The following is a 20,353-nucleotide window of genomic DNA, read 5'->3' on the forward strand; positions in this document are numbered from 1 at the left end:
TTGCTTCTTTGTATTTCAAATCTTTGACTTGATTCTTGCGATCCTCTAGTCTGCTGTTGGGTCTCTGTATAATATTTTTTATTTCAGTCAGTGTATGCTTAATTTCTAGTTGGTCCTTTTTCATATCCTCGAGGGTTGTGCTAAATTCATTGGCCTTTTCTAGGAAATTCTTGAAAAACCTTATAACCGTGGTTTTGAACTCTATATCCAGACATTTGCTTTCCTCCATTTCTTTCATTTGTGATCTGTTTCTTTGTCTCCGCATTTTGGCTGCTTCCCTGAGTTGATAGAGTGGCTTTGTGTGCTAGGTGTCCTATAAAGCCCAGTGGCTCAGCCTCCCCAGTTACCTGAGGTGGACACTCTTGGTGCACCCCTTTGTGGGCTGTGTGCACAGTCTTGTAGTTAAGCCTTGATTGTTGTTGGTATCACTGGGAGGAATTGACTTCCAGGCCAATTGGCTGAGAGGATCAGCTGTGTCTACGCTGGGAGAACTTCTGTGCAGGAGATACCCTTATGAGACAAGACTTGCAAAAAGCCTCTGTGCTCAGCTTGGATGGGGCGGAGTCTCAGGGCAGAGCAGACAGCATTGGTTTCCCGTCAGCCCTGCCCTAATAGGCCCCTGTGTCTCAGTGTTCCGTGGTAATCGCTGCAAGCACCTCTGAGAGAAAGCCGCCCTTGAGTTCTGCCCACTGCCAGACAGTCCAGTTTCACCCCGTATGAGTCTGGGTCCCCAGAGTCTCGCCTGGAACTGGAGTTCAGCACAGTCAGGAGCTTTTGTCTCCCTCCCACTTGAGAAAGTCAGCCGTGAACTCAGTTGCTAGTCCTCTCCGCATGCATGTCTCAGTACCTCTGCCTCCTGCAGCTCTTCTGAGTCTCAATGTGCTTTTCTCTTTCCTTCTAGTTGTAGAATTTCCACTCAGCCAGCCTTCCTGTGGTTCTGGATGATGTCCGTTTTGTCTTTTAGTTGTAGTTTTGAAATTGTTGTGCGAGGCAGCAGTTTAGGTGTTTACCTATGCCGCTATCTTGGTTTCTCCCTATTTTTCTATCATTTTTTATTTCTATGCTTGTGTATATTTTATAATATAAATAATTAAAATATAAACTCTATTAGTAGATATACATATATACCTAATTTGTATACAAATAAATATTCATACTCAGATAGAGATGTGTTGTCAAAAAGATTGTAGGAGACTGGTGTAGACATAGTGGTGATCAAGACCTCACTAGCCCTAAACTTCTAGAATAATTGCATAGGACCAACTGTCCCCAAGCCCATGCTCCTGAGCTTCTCTATTTTACACCACTATGAACTACAAAAATCCTTTGCATTGTTTGGTCCAATGCACAAACCATGGATTTAATTTAAAATATAGTTTTGTGAACAATTTATTTTCCAGGCATTTATCCTCTGAGGCTATTTCTCATTGTCAGAAAAAAAATCAGAAGTAGCTCACGCATGCGGCGGGCTTGGGATCTGTGTGTGCATGTGCAGTGGGGTGAATTTTTCCACCAGTCGGCCTCCCTCCCTCTGGACCATGGCCTCTGATTCGTGGGCCCTGGCCATGGACCAGCAGAAAGCAGCTGTCAAGTCGATCAGTAATTTGCAGATCAAGGACGAGAGAGTCAAACCAGATACCAATGGTTTTATCAAAACCAATGCCACTGCAGAGAAAACAGATGAAGAAGAGAAAGAGGACAGAGCTGCCCAGTCCTTACTCAACAAGCTGATCAGAAGCAACCTAGTTGATAACACAAACTAAGTGGAAGTCCTGCAGTGGGATCCAAAGTCCCCTCTCTACTCAGTGAAGTTCTTCGAGGAGCTTCAGCTGAAACCACAGCTTCTTCAGGGAGTCTATGCCATGGGCTTCAACCGACCATCCAAGATACAAGAGAATGCGTTACCCATGATGCTTGCTGAGCCCCCACAGAACCTGATTGCCCAGTCTCAGTCTGGTACTGGTAAAACAGTGGCCTTTGTCCTGGTCATGCTCAGCTAAGTGGAGCCAGCAGAGAGACACCCCAGTGCCTTTGCCTCTCCCCAACATATGAGTTGGTACTTCAAACAGGAAAAGTGATTGAGCAGATGGGCAAATTTCATCCGGAACTAAAGCTTGCTTATGCTGTTCGAGGCAATAAATTGGAAAGAGGTCAGAAGATCAGTGAGCACATTGTCATTGGCACCCCTGGGACTGTCTTAGACTGGTGTGCCAAGCTCAAGTTCATTGACCCCAAGAAGATCAAGGTGTTTGTTCTGGATGAGGCTGATGTGATGATAGCTACTCAGGGCCACCAAGATCAGAGCATCCGCATCCAAAGGATGCTGCCTAGGAACTGCCAGATGCTGCTTTTCTCTGCCACCTTTGAAGACTCTGTATGGAAATTTGCCCAGAAAGTGGTCCCAGATACAAACATTATCAAACTGAAGCATGAGGCGGAGACATTGGACATCATCAATCAGTATTACATCCTGTGCAATAACAGAGATGAGAAGTTCCAGGCCTTGTGTAACCTCTACGGGGCCATCACCATTGCTCAAGCCATGATCTTCTGCCATACCCGCAAAACAGCCAGTTGGCTGGCAGCAGAGCTCTCAAAAGAAGGCCACCAGGTGGCTCTGCTAAGTGGTGAAATGATGGTGGAGCAGAGGGCTGTGGTGATTGAGCTCTTCCGAGAGGGCAAAGAGAAGGTTCTGGTAACCACCAACGTGTGTGCCCGTGGTATTGACGTTGAACAGGTGTCTGCTGTCATCAACTTTGACCTTCCTGTGGACAAGGATGGGAACCCAGACAACGAGACTTACCTGCACCAGATTGGGCGCACTGGCCGCTTTGGCAAGAGGGGCCTGGCAGTGAACATGGTTGACAGCAAGCACAGCATGAACATCCTCAACAGAATCCAGGAGCATTTTAATAAGAAAATAGTAAGACTGGACACGTATGATTTGGACGAGATTGAGAAAATAGCCAACTAAGAAGCTCTTGCAGGTCCTGCGTAGGAAACTGGTGCTTTCACAGCACAGGCCTGGACATCACTGAAGGACAAAGGCATGAGTGGAAAGAAACAACCTGCCTTATTTTAAACTACATTTGGACTTGACAAAAATTATGCAAATGATTGAGAAAGGTAGAGGGAAATTTTGCATTTGAAAAATTTAGTCCTTTTCCCCCAATTTTTAAGCCAAGGTTTCCCCCATCTTTATAGTAATCTGGTCGCTATTGGCGTTCACTGGCCCCAGGATTCCATTCCTGTTATCTGGCTAGGGATGTTAGGACCTGCATCCAGCCCCTGCAGAAATGGTAGAGATAGAGTGTGGGAGAGGCCCACCACCTGGATGGAGTGAGGGGAGCGGCAGCAGAGGCCTGTGAGCTGTCCTTGACTGAGACCAGTCACAAATGTCTCCTGTCCTTTCAGCCATCTTCTCCTAAAATCCAGAGATGTTCCCGTTAATCTATTTAACCTCTGCTCTCTGTGCCAGAGGACATCCCCTGTTTCTCCCTGGGTGAGCATCTGGATACTTTGTGAACCTCCAATTGGGGAGAAACATGGATGTCACTGAATTTTCAGAAGGATTTGTCTGTCAAGGGGATATGACTCCTTTGAGAATCCAGGCCTGACTTCTCTTGCATTTGCTCTGTCTGCTTGCGCACCCAGCAATTATTCATGGCAGCCAGGAGACACTGGGCAATTGTCTGACACATGCCCGGCCAAATGAGTTGGCTCTTATCCGTGGGGTGTCCACACTATGTCTGGAGGTGAGCAGCACAGTTTGGAAAGGAAGTTATGACCAAGTGAAAACTTGGGATTATGCTGTTCATCTGTAATAGTGGATCTATTGGTTACTTTACTTCATACATAGTATGAATATGGACAGATAAACTAGAGCTATGCCCATCATTCATTATGTTAAGAAATTTTAAAATAATTATGAAACATTTTACTTATCTTGATTTGTCTTTATTTGCATTTTCTGGTTATTAGACTAATATGTATGCATTAAAAATACATTTGGGTAGGTAAAAAAAAATCAGAAGTATCTATGTTTGAATCAGCACATTCCATTACTCATTTTTATTGATGATGATTTTTTTTATAGTTGAAACATGAAAAAATAAATTTGAAATATGGACTTAGATAACTGACCATATTATATTTTAGATTCAATTTTCACACATCCTAGTCACTATTTTGCTTTTATATGTTTTCTTTCTTTTTTTTTAAATCCTCTAGGACATGTTTTTACTGATTTTTTAGAGAGAGGGAAAAACAGAGGAAGAGAGAGATACATCGATGTAAGAGTGAAACATGGATCAGTTGTCTCCTGAATGCACCCTGACAAGGGATCAAACCCACAACTTGGGCATGTGCCCTGACCAGGAATCAAACCCACCACCCTTCAATGCACAGGACGACACTCCAACCAACTGAGCCACAACAACCAGGACTGCTTTTTTATGTTTAATCCACCCATTCATTTGCTTATCCATTCTTCAGATATTTATTGAGAGAATACTGGGTTCCAGGCACTGTTCTAGGCACTAAGGAATTCAAGCATTCAACTTGTATGTCAGCACATCTAGAATTTTTGTCTCTTCCAAGAGCTAAATACTAGGGAAGATCTTTACTTATCTGGAATGTTGTTTTTTCCTTGATCTTAGTTTCTTGGACACCAACAGCCAAAATGGGAGGTACTGTCAGAGTTACTCATATTTAATTTTCAGATAAGAATATAGCAAATGTGTAAGAATTTTTAATTGGTGGAAATGAAGCCACAGTTCCAGAAGTCATTTCCCTTTTGATGGCTATAATCTACACTTTGAATTTTAGAGTACAAAAATCAGAATGTGTCTGAATTATCAAGCATCTACCTTACTGATGTACTAGAGTTTCAAGAGAGCCTAATTCAGCTGAAAATAAACAATGTAAAACTATAAGATTCACAAAACCTTTGATATAAGAATAGGAATCATATAACCATCCTGACTTCTCTAGTTGTGTGGCCAAATCTGGGCAATATTTGAGTCTAGCTCTTAACTCATTATTTCACCAACTTAACTGCCCTGAGACTGCTGTCCTTAGAAAGGCCTGCTTGCACAGTTGGGCCTTGTCTGATGCCTGGTAACTTGGCTGGTATACAGTTCCCTATACTGATATGAAACTTTCACTAAATGATAAAAGTGGCTCACTGCATTTAAACAATTTTGTACAAACAATGTGGTTTTATGCTGAATACCTACCTGTTTTTCTTCTGGGGCATCTGGAATTTTAGTATATACTAGACAAATGGTGCCTATGTGGCCAGCCTTCAATAAAAATCCTGGACACTGGGTCTCTAATGAGCTTCCTTGGTAGACAACATTTCACATTTGTTGTCACACTTGTTGCTGGGGGAAATAAAAGTCCTATATGCCTCCACTGGGAAAGGATTCTTGGAAGCTTGCACCTAGTTTCCTCCAGACTCTTTCCCATGCACCATGTTGTTGATTTTGCTCTATGTATTTTTGCTATAATAAATTGTAGCTATGAGCATGACTAGATGCTGAGTCCTGTAAATCCTTCTAATGAATCACCAAATGTGGAGGTGGTTTTGGCAACTCCTGATATATCTTGTAGTATATAGGCATCACATTTCATGAAATAAAATAGCCTCAAATCCACCTTAGACTGTAAGCTCCATGAGGGCAATGGCCTTGCTGATTTCATTCACCACAGTATCCTTAGCACCTAGCACGGTGCCTGGCACAATGTGGACATTTGAAATATTTACAGAATGCACAGATGAATGAAAGAATAAATAAACTAGGGAACTATGTATGGACACTTAAAGCCTTGAGATTACATTTACAAACGCATTGTTAAAGGTAGAAGAATGATTCAACTCAGTATTTGTTCTGATTTTTACCTCAGGGTTCAAAATTTCTGGTGGAATACATGTCTAAAATTGTAAGAGCTAATTAGAAAATGTGATCTAAAACATCAGCTTTTATCTCTCGCATTTAACATAGTATTTAGTATATATAAGACACTAAAATATGGTTATTTAATAAACACATTAATGAAGACATAGATCAAGTTTGAAATCTATAATTAAATTGCTACATTAGTTTGCTCCCAGAATAAGAAACCAGTCTATACTATGAAAATCCATCAGTAGCAAGTCATTAAAATTTGAATTTATTGCTCTGGCTGGTTTTGCTCAATGATTAGCGCACCAGCCCTCAGACTGAATGGTCTCAGGTTCAATTCATGGTCAAGGGCACGTACCTCAGTTATAGATTCTGTAGCCCCATGGGGGCAGGGGCAGGAGGCAACCAATCTATGTGTCTCTCTCACGTCAAAGTTCTCTCTCTCTCTCTCTCTCTCTCTCTCTCTCTCTCTCTCTCTCTCTCTTTCTCTCCCTCCCTCTCTCCTCTCTCCCTTCCACTCTCTCTAGAAATTAATGGGAAAAATATCTTTAGTGAGGATTTAAAAAATTGCATTTCTTTTCTGAAAATCGTATATATCTCTGTACTTTATAGAATTGCTTGCTTTTGAACAAAATTTCTAAGCTTCTAGCTCCAACCCATTTATCAAATTGATGAGGAAATATCTACTTTATCATAGTAGTGAAGAATCCAGACAGGGAAAGAGCTTACCCAAAGTCTCAAGGAATCAGGGTACCCTCTTCACTATATGAGGTGTGTTATAGACTGACTTGTGTCCCCCCAGATTCATGTGTTGAAGTCCTAAACCCCAAAACCTCAGAATGTGATTGTATTTGGACATAGGGCCTTTAAAGAGATGATTAAGTTAAAAGGAAGACATTAGGGTCGGCCATAATCCCAAAAGAAAGATGTCCACATAAGATGAGGAAAAGTGGACACACAAAGACAATCAGGGATGTGCACACACAGAGGAAAGTCCACCTAAAGACACAGTGAGAATGTGACCATCTGCAAGCCAATGAAAGAGACCTCAGAAGAAACCAAACCTGCTGACACCTTGATTTTAGACTACTAATCTCTAGAACTGTGAGAAAATTAATTTCTGTTGTTTCAGTCACCCAGTCTGTGGTATTCTGTTATGGCAACTATAGCACACTAATAAGGTGTTTCTTATCCTTCAGATGACAGTGTTTGTTACACATCCCTATCAGACCAGAGAAAAGAAAAGGCAGCTGGTAGTCAAAGATTCTAGGAGGCCTTGGCAGTTTTTCCCTTCCTCCAGCTTCCCAGTGAAATTTCAGAATGGAGAAACCAAGCCAACCAGTGGGTGCTGGAGTGGATTTAGGGTGGAGCCTGCCAGGGCAGCCAGTTTGAAGCAGGCCTCCTGTATGCTGGTTATTAGCAGGCAGGTTCCTGGAGATGGCAGCATTAGCTAATGATTACTACTTCAGGCAGTACAGCTGCATTTTTGCTTTCTCCCTAACAATTTGCAACAGGAGAGGATAAGCAATGGGCCCAAATAAAACAAAGACCCTTGCCAGGGCCGTATGTTTCTAACTAGGGTGGGGAGCTCTAGCCAGGCTTATAGAAATAATCTCTTTCCCTTGTCTAATTTCAACACCCCCCCCCCCACCTGCTACCCCAGCCCTTTAGCAGAGCCTCCATAAATGCCAGGCTGCCTGGGGAACAATTAGACCATTGCATCACTCATTATAAGTTGCAGACTCCACATTCTAGTCATCCTGGTGAACTCACAGTCCTTCCATCCCCTTCCTGTCACCACCCCTCAACACCCAGAGGCAATGTACCATGTATATTTCTGGCTCTAGGCTTGTGTATACTCCAACGGAATACCCTCCTTCCCTCTGTATAATTCCAATCCTTTACCTACATTAGGCTGAACTAAGCCCCTGTTATCCATGAAGGCTTCCTTGGGCATCACAACCCATAGTCAGGTGTCTATCCCAGAATCACAGTAATACAGTGTGATGACAGTCATATAATGGAGCTGTATATAAGAAGCTTCAGAAGCCCAAATGGGAGCAGGGGGTTGATGGGACAGGGAATAGAAGAGAGGAGAAAAATCCCTGTCAGTACACCTAGTGTACTGGCTTGGCACCTAATCACATGCTGTCCTAGGAACCTGTGTGACATCACAGTTTGACCCTTAGGTCACTTTACATTTTATGTATGCTAATCACTGCTACCTCAGTGCCCCTCCCCAAAATCCCCACCCCCCATCATCTGTGTTTTACCTGAACCTAGTAGGTATTGAATATACATGTAGAGGTGAATATAAATCCAGTGTGGCACCTCAGTGAATTTTGGAGAAAACCTAAAATTAACTACCTTGTGATTGTTTTCTGTCATAATTAAAATGTCAATATGGTGCTTGAAGGAAGAGCTAGCTGCTCTGTTTGAACTGCTTTGTGCCTAGAAATGTGTGTGAGTTGATAGTGAGTTGGAGGTTACCAGATGTGTCAAAGGAGCAGATAATGAAGGAAACCAAAAAAATGCCTAACACAGGATCTCTGACATTGAAATGCTCAGATTAATGGGAAAGACAATAAACTAAGTGCTACAATGAGAGATGGACAAAGAGATTGGAAGCAGCTAGGATAGAGAGGAGGTGGGAGTGAGGAATGTTTATTGGGAACACACTCTATGCCAGGTTCTGTGATTATTGCTTTACATATACTAGTATTATCTAGTTCAATTGCTTTAGCAACCCTGGAAATTTAATACTGTTATTACACCCATTTCTGTTTTTTAAAGAACAGTTTGGTTTTTAGAGAAGGGAAAGGAGAGGGAGAGAAACATCAATGTGATAGGGAAACATGGGTCAGGCTGCCTCCAGCATACCCCCTACCAGGGATCAAGCCTGCAAACCAGGCATGTGCCCTGACCAGGAATTGAACCAGCAACCTTTTGGTGCATGTGAAAATGGTCAACCAACGGAGTCACACCAGTCAGGGTACACCTATCTCTGACACGACAAAAAGCAAAGTTAATTGACTTTCCCAAAGCTGCACACCTAAAAAGTAAGTAGGGGCAAGATCTGAAGCCAGGCCAGTTGCACTCTGAGGGCTGTACTGTACTGCTCACCACTGTGCTAAAGTGGCATATACAGTACTAATCAACATCATCACATAATGTTTTGGCTCTGATTTCTTGGTGACTGGGTATTTTCTTGATAGGAATGAGGAAGCTGTGTCTGCTCCTCCAAGTCAAGGTGGAAGGAGAGAAGCAAATGTAGGAGAAGGCAAGCAATCCCTAAATGTCACCATCACAATACTTCCTCCTCAACATCAGAGTTTGTAGGGCATGTGCAAGCTAGTCCTCCCCACTCAATGTAGAAATTGGGGGGATGTATCCTGGCGAGAGGAAAGAGGCCTGCCCTGGGTTCATATGACCTTCTTCAAACAAAGGCCAGAGCTTTTATGAACAGTCTTTTCCAGACACAGCTAAGAGGAACCAACAGCCACTGAACTGACCAGGGGAAACACAGAAAGCTCCTGGGTCCTAGTGACTGATATCCAGACTCTCAACTATCTTCTCAGTTACCACTATCTAAAGCAGGGGTCCTCAAACTTTTTAAACAGGGGGCCAGTTCACTGTCCCTCAGGCCATTGGAGGGCCGGACTATAGTTTAAAAAAAAAAAACTATGAACAAATTGCTATGCGCACTGCGGGCCCGGGACAAGTCAGCTGCTAAGCAGGACAGGCAGCGGCACCCAGCGGGCCGGATAAATGTCCTCAGTGGGCCGCATGTGGTCTGTGGGCCGTAGTTTGAGGACGCCTGATCTAAAGGTTAAGATGAATCTGCCTTGCCTCCTCTCACACAGGAAATGCAAGTCCCTTGGCACAACCTATGCCCCCTCCTTAAACTGCCCAGCTCCTGTGACCTGCCCTGAAGCATTCTGGTCCTACAGTTCTTTTTGCTTTGGGCAAGTTTTGATTACAAAAACTCTCAAAAGTAAAATCATCTATCCTTGCTAAAGGATGAAGCCAAAATCAATATGTGCATTCTATCTTATATAGCAGTCCTTTCATTTATGCTAATTTAATACTAAATCCACAATCAATTATTTGGCTATTTACTAATGGAAAATAATGAAAGTGGCCTGGTAAATAAATTCATGCCCCCCTCCCTTTTTAATTATCTGGAATGGTCTGCACATACTTCCTACAGATGTGTTCACACTTCAGATCTGCTTGAAGAGCACAGAGATCCCTTATGTTACCTAGCTCTTTATTTATTTATTTTTTCTTTTTTTAAATATATTTTATTTACTTTTTACAGAGAGGAAGAGAGAGGGATAGAGAGTTAGTAGAAACATCGATGAGAGAGAGACATCGACCAGCTGCCTCCTGCACGCCCCCCACTGGGGATGTGCCCACAACCCAGGTACATGCCCTTGACCGGAATCGAACCCGGGACCCTTCAATCCGCAGGCCGACGCTCTATCCACTGAGCCAAACCGGTTAGGCTGTTACCTAGCTCTTTAAAGCCAACTGGGTAACAAAGAGCAAATTGCAGCCTATTGTAATGAATGGGAATTGAGAGGATAAAAATGTTTACTAGTACTGTACACAGCTACACTCAGTTTCCATTGCAGATTGCTCTGAATCATTGTTGGCTTTTGGTTCATAAGTAAAGAAGCAAATGCATGGTGACCTTTAGATCCCAGACCAAGGGCTTAGAATGACATTGTGAATGTAATGAAACCACTTTTGCTTCAATATCTCAACGTATCTAACTTTTTACAATAGTTTGGGAACACTGCATATACCAAGAGAATATTGGTGTCCTGACATTCCCCTAGGGCTTATTTCTAACTGGTCACCTTCCCTGTAAAATGCCATTGATGGCAATTGGCTGAGAGGGAGCTATTTATAGTAAGCAAAGCAGGGCATAGCTCCAGCAGACACCTCAAGTGTGCTTTCTCTTACAACCTGTTTCTCTGGACAAACAAATAAGGGAAGAACTAAGTTCTAATACAGGTTGAGGAGAAAGAAAATGCCCAGAGTAGCTATAAAGGCCCAGCTTGCTGATCCCAGGCCCTGGGTTACAAGGGATATAGGGTGACCTTTAACCCTGCTTAGTGTAGTCCAGCCTGCCTCACTCTGACCTAATCCTGGCCTCTTCATTGTCTCCTTTGTCCTGCTTCTTGAATTAAGTGTGGAAATGTAGAAAGGATATATATCCTTTAGAGTCAAAGACCTGGATTGATTCTGCCATTTAGAAGCTATGTGACCTTTGGCAATTATGTCATCTCTCTGAATGTCAATCCTTCACCTATAAATTGGGCTGTTCAGGGTTGTCCTGGGGCTAAGAAAAGATAATTCAAGTAAAGAAAGGGACACATGATAGGCCTTCAACAAATGGCAATTGTTACTGCTAATACTGAAAGTCAGAACCCTTTATTTTACCTCTTCTCTATTCCTAACAATGATTAGCACAGTTACTTCATGAATAAAAGTGGCATTTTATGAGTTCTTGCTATGGGCCAAGGACTATGCTAGATGCTACGCATGCCTTGTTAGAGCATGTGAGGGTGGGTGGGAACAAGTGGGGAGATGATGGTTATAACTGAAGGAATAATCTGGTTCCCAAACTTCTGCCAATTTCAGCAACCATTATTAATCTTGGAGATGCTCACATCAGAGTCCCTCAACAAGGCATAGTTAATCTAGATCAAGGTTATTTTTAAAAAATATATTTTTATTGATTTCAGAGATTAAGGGAGAGGAAAGGAGAGAGAGAGAGAGAGAGAGAGAGAGAGAGAGAGAGAGAGAGAGAGAGAGAGAGAGAGAAACATCAAAGATGAGAGAGAATCATTTATTGGTTGCCTCCTGCATGTCCCACACTGGAGATCAAGCCTACAGCCCGGGCATATGCCCTGTGTGGGAATCAAACCATTATATCCTGGTTTATAGGTCCATGCTCAACCACTGAGCCATGTCAACTGGGCCAGAACAAGGTTATTTACAGTGTAGTTCACCTAACACATTTTCCATCCTTCAACAATTCCTTGGGTTCATCCTAAACTGAATAGGCAGAAAGGTGCTGCTGTGTGGTTTGCATGTCTCTGTGTGTGCATGTGTGTGCACCTAAGTGCCAAAGGGAAAGGCAAGGGGGAGAAAGCCCCTTACTTGTGGTTTATTTACATTAACCTCCCCCTGTTCTTTGAATTCCTGTTTTGATTCTTGGAAAGAAGATCAGGCAACTGATGCAAGCCTGACTTTGTGTTAGCTTCACATTGCAAGGTTGGAGCCCCTTTGGAGAATTGAGGTTCCAAAAACCCCATTGTGAGTGGGATAGGGTATTGGGTGTATGTCCAAAACAAAGGAAGATTTTAACAGATAATTTATTGCAGATTAGAAGACTGAAAGTTACAAGGCTTACCCTTGTCCATACCATCCCACCTGATCCAAGATTCCACTTCAACTCACTATCAAGGCCTCCAGTTTTCTTCCTGTAAACTAATATAGCATAGGGACTTTATTGACAGGTCACTGAGTCAACAGTTGAACTGAATTAGAATCTGCATCTAAACCATGCTATCCCAGACCCTTTAACACTCCATCATAGTGGTGCCTAAAATGCTACAAGAAAACCTGGAACAAATGAACAAGGACAGGTAAAAATGAAAGCTAAACTTTCTGCAGCTTCTAGGAACACATGTATGGACATATTTTACTTTACCACAAGCACTATGTCAAAATTCCGAACGTGCAGATTTATGTTGCTCTCTGGCTCTGTATCAGAGCAGAATTACCATGTTAAGTGTGCCTAAAAGAACCCCAGGGGGTTACTTTAAATCAACAAAAAGGGCCCTTCCCAATGATTTTAATGGCCCTTGAGATTTAATATTCTCTATGATGCTGCCTGATCTTCCTTCACTTGCCATCCAGTTCTTATTGATTACTTATAAATTTGACAAAAGTCACAGACTCAATTTTTTACTCTCATTACCAAACTCAAGCATCACCTATGAATTGAATAGTAATGCTCTCCCAGAGCTCTGAGCACTTTACCACTCCTGGAACTGCTTTGGGAATATTCAAAGCCAAAAGCTTTGAAAGAGCCACTGAGGCAGCATCAAGTTGGGAAGGAGACATGCTGCCACCCATACTGTTATAGCCAGTGGTAAGTCAGACTCTCAAAAAGGAAATTGATAGTGCACCTCTGTGTGATGTCTGCCCCATTGGGCTTGAGAGGAGGAGTTGAGGCTGGGAACATCCACTGTCCAGCAGTGTCTGTCATAAAGCAGCCCTATCATCAATGTCTACAAAGGTGGTACCACGTGTCCTATTTATCAAATCCATAGGATATTTTTCAACTCTTCAAAATATATGTACAGCAATTGACATTGAGAACCACACTTTGCTCTTTGATATTCCCCATTCTTGGCTTTCCTGACCCCACATTATCATGGTCATTGTTTCAGCTTCTCCTTTATTGCCCCATTTTCTACTTCCTGACTCCTAATTATAGGTGGCACCCAAGGTTCTGTCAACATCTCTCTTAGTTCTTCTACCTGACTTTCTCTCTGGATCAGTGCTGTACAGTAGAACTTTCTACAATGGTGGAAATGTTCTATACCTTTACTGTCCAATATTGTAGCCACATGTTACATCTGGCCATTGAGCAATTAAGTGTAGCCAGTCTGAATGAAGAAGTGGATTTTTAATTACAATTCATTTAAATTAACTAGCCACTTGTGGCTAGTTCCTATCTTATTGGATAGTGCAGACCTTTGCATATAGCAGTTTCATTTCTGCATGGCTTTTGGTGGCAACTCCATGTTTATGACTTCTCAATATCCTTTCACTTGATAACCAACTATACGTAGAAGGTCCAATTTCATAAATGCTACCTCTGATAAAATTTATATGTATAGGTCCAACACATACAATAAATACTTATTAAATGCGAACATGAACAAAAGACAGTGGATTAATTTTAATTTCATCTATTCTTAAGAGAACTAGATTTTTAACTGAGAGCAATACTATCCAGACCAAAAAAAAAAAAAATGTCTGGTTGTTGAAAAATAGAACTTATGCTCCTCTCCAAATGTATTATATTGCTTCACCACAATTACAATCTGAAAAGCTTAGATTCTGTCCTCAGGGGAGGCAGCATAGTGTTGGGGTTAAGATCTTGGTATCTGCATTTAGACCAGAGGTGGGCAAACTTTTTGACTCGAGGGCCACAATGGGTTCTTAAACTGGACCGGAGGGCCGGGACAAAAGCATGGATGGAGTGTTTGTGTGAACTAATATAAATTCAAAGTAAAGGAGTGGAGGGGAGAGCAAGAGAACCGGATAGAACAGCCGGATCCGGCCCGCGGGCCGTAGTTTGCCCACGGCTGATTTAGACTGTATGAATCCTGGCTCTACCACTTACAAAATGTAAATGTAGGCAAGTTACTTAACCTCTCAATTTCTTCATTATAAAGTATCCTAATAATAAAAGCCCAGGGTTGTAATGACCAATCATGACCGAAGGCTGACCAACCGGAAGTCAGCCCTGCAGTTAGCGCTGGGTTGCCCTGGTGCCCTTCACAGCCGCTGCTACATGCTGTGGTATAAAACACAGTGTGCAAGTGATCAGAAGTGCAGGCACCACCTCCATGCCAGCCCCCCACTTCCATCAGTCCCACCAGGCCTGAGACGCCCTCCCCATTTCTCTCCAGGCCTCCACCAGGGCTGCTGATCAGCCCCACCTTTCTGATCAGGCCCCGTTGATAGGCCCAGAGACACTGACTGGCATAGAAACTGACCAATCAGAAACAAATCTGGGTGAATGTAAGGAGCCAATGGCTGCCTAGGAGGCGGAGCTTTTGACACTGAATGGCATAGAAACTGACCAATCAGAAACAAATCTGGGTCAACTGTGAGGAGCCAATGGCTGCCTAGGAGGCTGAGCTTTTGATGCTGACTGGGATAGAAACTGACCAATCAGAACCAAATTGGCCGGCAGAGGAGGGCAGTTGGGGGTGAGATCAGGCCAGCAGGGGAGGGCAGTTAAGGGTGATCAGGCAGGTAAGGCAGTTAGGGGTGATCAGGCCAGCAGGGGAAAGCAGTTAGGGGCGAGATCAGGCCGGCAGGGGAGGACAGTTGGGGGTGAGATCAGACCAGCAGGGGAGGGCAGTTAGGGGCAATCAGGCAGGCAGAGGCAGTTAGGGGTGAGATCAGGCCTGCAGGGGAGGGCCATTGGGGACGAGATCAGGTCGGCAGGGGAGGGCAGTTGGGGACAACCAGGCTGGCAGGGGAGGGCAGTTGGGGGTGAGATCAAGCCAGCAGGGGAGGGCAGTTAGGGGCAATCAGGCAGGCAGGCAGAGGGGTTAGGGGCAATCAGGCAGGCAGTCAGGTGAGTGGTTAGGGGCAATCAGGCAGGCAGGCAGCTGAGTGGTTAGGAGCCAGCAGTCCCAGATTGTGAGAGGGGTGTCCTCAGGATTGGGCCTAAACCGACGGTTGGACATCCCCTGAGGGGTCCCCAATTGGAGTGGGTGCAGGCTGGGCTGAGGGAACCCCCCCTCCTTGCACAAATTTCGTGCACCAGGCCTCTAGTGTATAATAATAGTACTTGGTTATTGTGAAGATTAAGTAAGATATTACATAACATTGTACTTAGTGCAATGTCTGGCATATAATCCTATATAATAAAAGGGTAATATTCAAAATGACCCTAATGGCAGAACAACCAGAGCGATCACTGGACCAGTCACTATGAGGTGCACTGACCACCTCTTGATCCCTTCCTCCAGCCGTCAGGCACCGATCACCCTATGGCGAACAGGGAACTGGGGGTGGGTGGCGGCAGAGGGGGGGGCCAACTGTGGGCAGCTGGGGAAGATGGCCCTGATCACAGGCCAGGCCTAGGGACTGTACCTGTGCATGAATTTCGTGCGCCAGGCCTCTAGTAATGGTAAAAATAGTAGATAATATTGACTTGGATCATAAGCTTCTTGAGTTCATTAAATCTGACTTAGAGCCGAAACCGGTTTGGCTCAGTGGATAGAGCGTTGGCCTGCGGACTGAAGGGTCCCGGGTTTGATTCCGGTCAAGGGCATGTACCTTGGTTGCGGGCACATCCCCAGTGGGAGGTGTGCAGGAGGCAGCTGACCGATGTTTCTCTCTCATAGATGTTTCTATCTCTCTATCGCTCTCCCTTCCTCTCTGTAAAATATCAATAAAATATATTTTAAAAAAATCTGACTTAGACATGTTGTGCATTAGAAACTCTAGGAACTCTGGATCTCAGGTCCAAATTGAGGACCCCTTAAGGTGGTCCCCAAATCCTAGAAACCTTTAGTAGCAGAACTATCTAGTCAGCATAGTCCCATATACTCAATTCTGAAATAATCTCAGCCCCTGGCTTTTCAAGCCTTGTAGGGACTGCTGACTACAATAGTCAACTACAAATTTTTGGAAGATGTTCTAGATTTATAAAGAGACAGTCCCAAAATTACTGAGGTTTTTATCATATCTCACTATAACATGAGACAATGGAACCCCCTGCTTATCTCACAGAAATCTTGGAAAAATATGTATATACTAGTGGCCTGGTGCACAAAATTCATGCATGGGGGGTGTCCCTTAGCCCGGCCTGCACCCTCTCCAATCTGGGACCCTTCAGGGGACATCCCTCTCGCAATCTGGGACCGTTGGCTCCTAATGGCTCACCTGCCTGCCTGCCTGCCTGATTGCCCCTAACCACTCTGCCTGCCGGCCTGCTCACCCCCAACTGCCCCCCTGCTAGCCTTCTCAACCCCAACTGCTCCTCCTTGCTGGCCTGCTTGCCCCAACTGCCCCCCTTGCTGACATGCTCACCCCCAACTGCCCCCCCCCACCAGCCTGATCACCCCAACTGCTCTCCCCTCTTTGCCTGATCGCCCATAACCACCTCTGCCTTGGCCCCACCACCATGGCTTTGTCTGGAAGGTCTCCTGGTCTAATTAGCATATTACCCTTTTATCCTATATAATAAAGAGATAATATGCAAATTGACCATCACTACAACACACAAGATGGCCACCCCCATGTGGTCAAAGATGGCCACCACAAGATGGCCGGCAGGGGAGGGCAGTTGGGAGGGACCAGGCCTGAAAAAGAGGGCAGTTGGGGGTAATCAGGCCGGCAGGGGTGGGCAGTTAGGGGCAACCAGGCTGGCAAGGGAGGAAAGTTAGGGGTGACCAGGCCTGCAGGGGAGGGCAGTTGGGGGTGACCAGGCCTGCAGGGGAGGACAGTTAGGGGCAACCAGGCCTGCAGGGGAGGGAAGTTGGGGGCAACCAGGCTGGCAGGGGAGGGCAGTTAGGGGTGACTGGGCCAGCAGGGGAGGGCAGTTGGGGGCAACTAGGCCTGCAGGGCAGGACAGTTAGGGGCGACCAGACTGGCAGGGCAGGGCAGTTAGGGGTGACCAGGCCGGCAGGGGAGGGCAGTTAGGGGCAATCGGGCCAGCAGGGGAGCAGTTAGGTGTCATCAGGCTGGCAGGGGAGTGGTTAGGGAGTGATCAGGCTGGCAGGCAGGCAAGCATTGGAAGCCAGAAGTCCTGGATTATGAGAGGGATGTCTGACTGACTGTTAAACAGTAAGTCGGACATTCCTCGAAGGGTCCCAGATTGGAGAGGGTGCAGGCTGGGCTGAGGGATACATCCCTCCCATGCATGAATTTTGTGCACTGGACCTCTAGTTAGTATATACACTGAGTGGCCAGATTATTATGATCTCTGAATGCATAATAATCTGGCCACTCAGTATTTATATATATATATATATATCTTAGAGGCCTGGTGCATGAATTTGTGCATGGGTGGTGTCCGGCCAGCCTGGCCAGGAGGAGGGAACATGGGTGGTTGGCCGGCCTGCCTGCTGGTCAAACTCCTGGTTGAGGGGACAATTTGCATATTAGCCTTTTATTAATAGGATATACGCTGAGTGGCCAGATTACTATGCGTCCAGAGATCATAATAATCTGGCCACTCAGTGTATAATATAAAATGCAATACATTTTATATAATATGTATACATATACATAAATCTATTTTTTAAGCTTGCTATGAGCTGAGCAGAGGACTTCATTGTCTCTAGTTGTCTGTCTATCTATCTATCTAGATATATAATATAAATATAAAATATATTATATATGCCATATCATATAATACAAAAACATATCCTACATATATGGAGGAGTTTCCCCTATTTGAGTGGGTCCTTAATACCTATAACTCTAGCTGGGAAACCATGTGTATCCTTGTTGGTTTGGGGACAGACACACAGCTCACTCCAAAAGTATTTGCAGTCCTTCCATGTCACATCCACTACATTTGCCTGTGCACAAAAGTGTGGCTGTTTGTATCTGCAAAAGCACTGTCTCCCTTGTACAACAAGCAAGATAATTGAAAGATAAGACCTTAAAGTCAACATTTGTTTTTAGATTGAATATTCTAGTAACAGTTAATTAGCATCTTCATTCATAGCATTATCCTTTATCCTAAATCATGAACCTTAACATGAGGGACTGCTTTGACAGATACTAAAGAGTTGGCATTCTTCCCTTTGTGTACCACCCCCTCCCCGTCTTAAATTCACCAGCTGTAAAACAAGGTCTTCATTCTTTTTCCACATGGTAAGCTGTAGTTATGCGCTACATTTAGTAAGAATATATCCTCAGTAATAGGACAGTACTGCCACTCTTGCATTTATTTATTGGACAGAGAGAAAACAGAGCTGGGGAAGTAGCTGAATTGGGGCAGCATAAGTGCAATAAGAGCTCACACTGTCAGCCGGCTGCTCTTTAGGAAGAAGCAAGTGGTTATCAGCCAGATACCTTGTTTTCTAACCTGTGCCTGCAGCACAATAGGAAGCAAGAAACTGTCAATTCATCCAGTAGTTCCAAAACCAGCCTCTCTTCCCCCTGCATGAGTAGTGTTTGCTGTGTTTCTAGTCTATACCCTGAGCCAAGAAGCCCCCCCTCCCTGCCCCTTCCGTTTCCCAGGGAGACTCAGATCCAGGGCTCTGTGAGAACAGGCCAATAGCATAGGAATAAACTATGATTAGGCAGCATGTCAACCCTGAACCTGGGCCAATGAACCCTTTTTTTAAAAAATTTCTTTATTGATTACGGTGTTACATATGTGTCCTTATTCCCCCATTACCTCCCCAACCCCCCCTCATGCCCTCACCCCCCTGATGTCTGTGTCCATTGGTTAGGCTTATATGCATGCATACAAGTCCTTTGGTTGATCTCTCCCCCTTACTCCCACCCTCCCCTACCTTCCCTCTGAGGTTTAATGGTCTGATCGATGTTTCTCTGTCTCTGGATCTATTTTTGTTCATCAGTTTATGTTGTTCATTATATTCCAATGAACTCTTGGCAGCTTTTTTCAGATGAAAGCATTTGTAGTTAACGCTTTAATACTCTAGTGGAATACTAAAATCAAATTCAGTTGTTCTGCCAAAATTAAAATTTGGGTATAGGGCAAACCTCTAACCTGCTGATTATAAATATGCAACATTTTTTTACAAATAGTACAACAGTTACTAGGTGAACACCCATATGCATGCACCTTAACCTCTTAATGATGAGCTTAGCAAACTATGGTCCAAAGGTCAAAGCCAGCACACTGCCACCTATTTTTGCATAGCCAAAGTTAAGTGATTTTTTTACATTTTTAAATGGTTGAAAAATCTAAAGAAGAATATTTCATGATACATGGAAATTATATGAAATGCAAATGTCAGGGTCCATAAGCAAAATTATATTGGAACACAGCCATGCCCATGTGTTTCTGTATTGTCTGTGGTTATTTTCTAACTACAGTGGCAAAGTTGGAACAGAGACTGCAAAGCCTAAAATATCTACTATATTAGCCCTTTATTAAAAAAATTGGCCCTGGCCAGGTAGCTCAGTTGGTTAGAGTGTCATCCTGATATGCCAAGGTTATGGATTTGATCCCTGGTCAGGGCACATAGAAGAATCAACCAATAAATGGAACAACAAATTCATGTTTCTCCCCTCCCTCCGCCCCCGCGCTTTCCTCTCTCTCAAATCAATAAATAAAAATTTTAAAAATCTGTCAACCACTTTCTTAGTGTTCTAATAGCTTCTTTTATAAAATGCTTGTATTAACTGTTTCCTTTACATTAAGACTTTTGTAGGAATCAAACTAAATGATTTGTATAAATGTGCCTTCTTTGAAATTTGAAAGACAACACGGAAGCAGGAAGAAATCTGCAATCTTCTGAGAGATGTCTGTTATTTTTCTTCAGTCAGTTCATTCATGATAATGGCAAGGACCTTTCAACTCAGTAAATATGTACTAAGCTTCTGAGTGGCAAAAAAATTGGTTAAGAACTCGAGTTGAAGGGACCTTAATTTGGATATTGGCCCTACCATTTGTTTAATATGTAACTTGG

At 43.8% G+C, this 20,353-nt stretch overlaps 2 protein-coding genes across 8 annotated transcripts in view; one reads left to right on the forward strand and one right to left on the reverse strand.

Annotated features, from left to right (window-relative positions):
* The window catches only part of FGF13 (fibroblast growth factor 13), a 659,009-nt gene that overhangs the window by 176,903 nt on the left and 461,753 nt on the right, over nt 1-20,353 (reverse strand). The gene's annotated exons all lie outside the window — the stretch shown is intronic.
* LOC308239714 (ATP-dependent RNA helicase DDX19A-like) lies at nt 1,539-2,974 on the forward strand (the record flags this gene model as incomplete). The annotated part of the gene is given in 3 exon segments (XM_080652530.1): nt 1,539-1,760; nt 1,764-1,995; nt 1,998-2,974. Coding segments are annotated over 3 exon segments (1,431 nt in total).

The sequence above is a fragment of the Plecotus auritus genome (genome assembly GCF_963455305.1).
Source record: "Plecotus auritus genome assembly, chromosome: X".
NCBI classification, from domain to species: Eukaryota; Metazoa; Chordata; class Mammalia; order Chiroptera; family Vespertilionidae; genus Plecotus; species Plecotus auritus.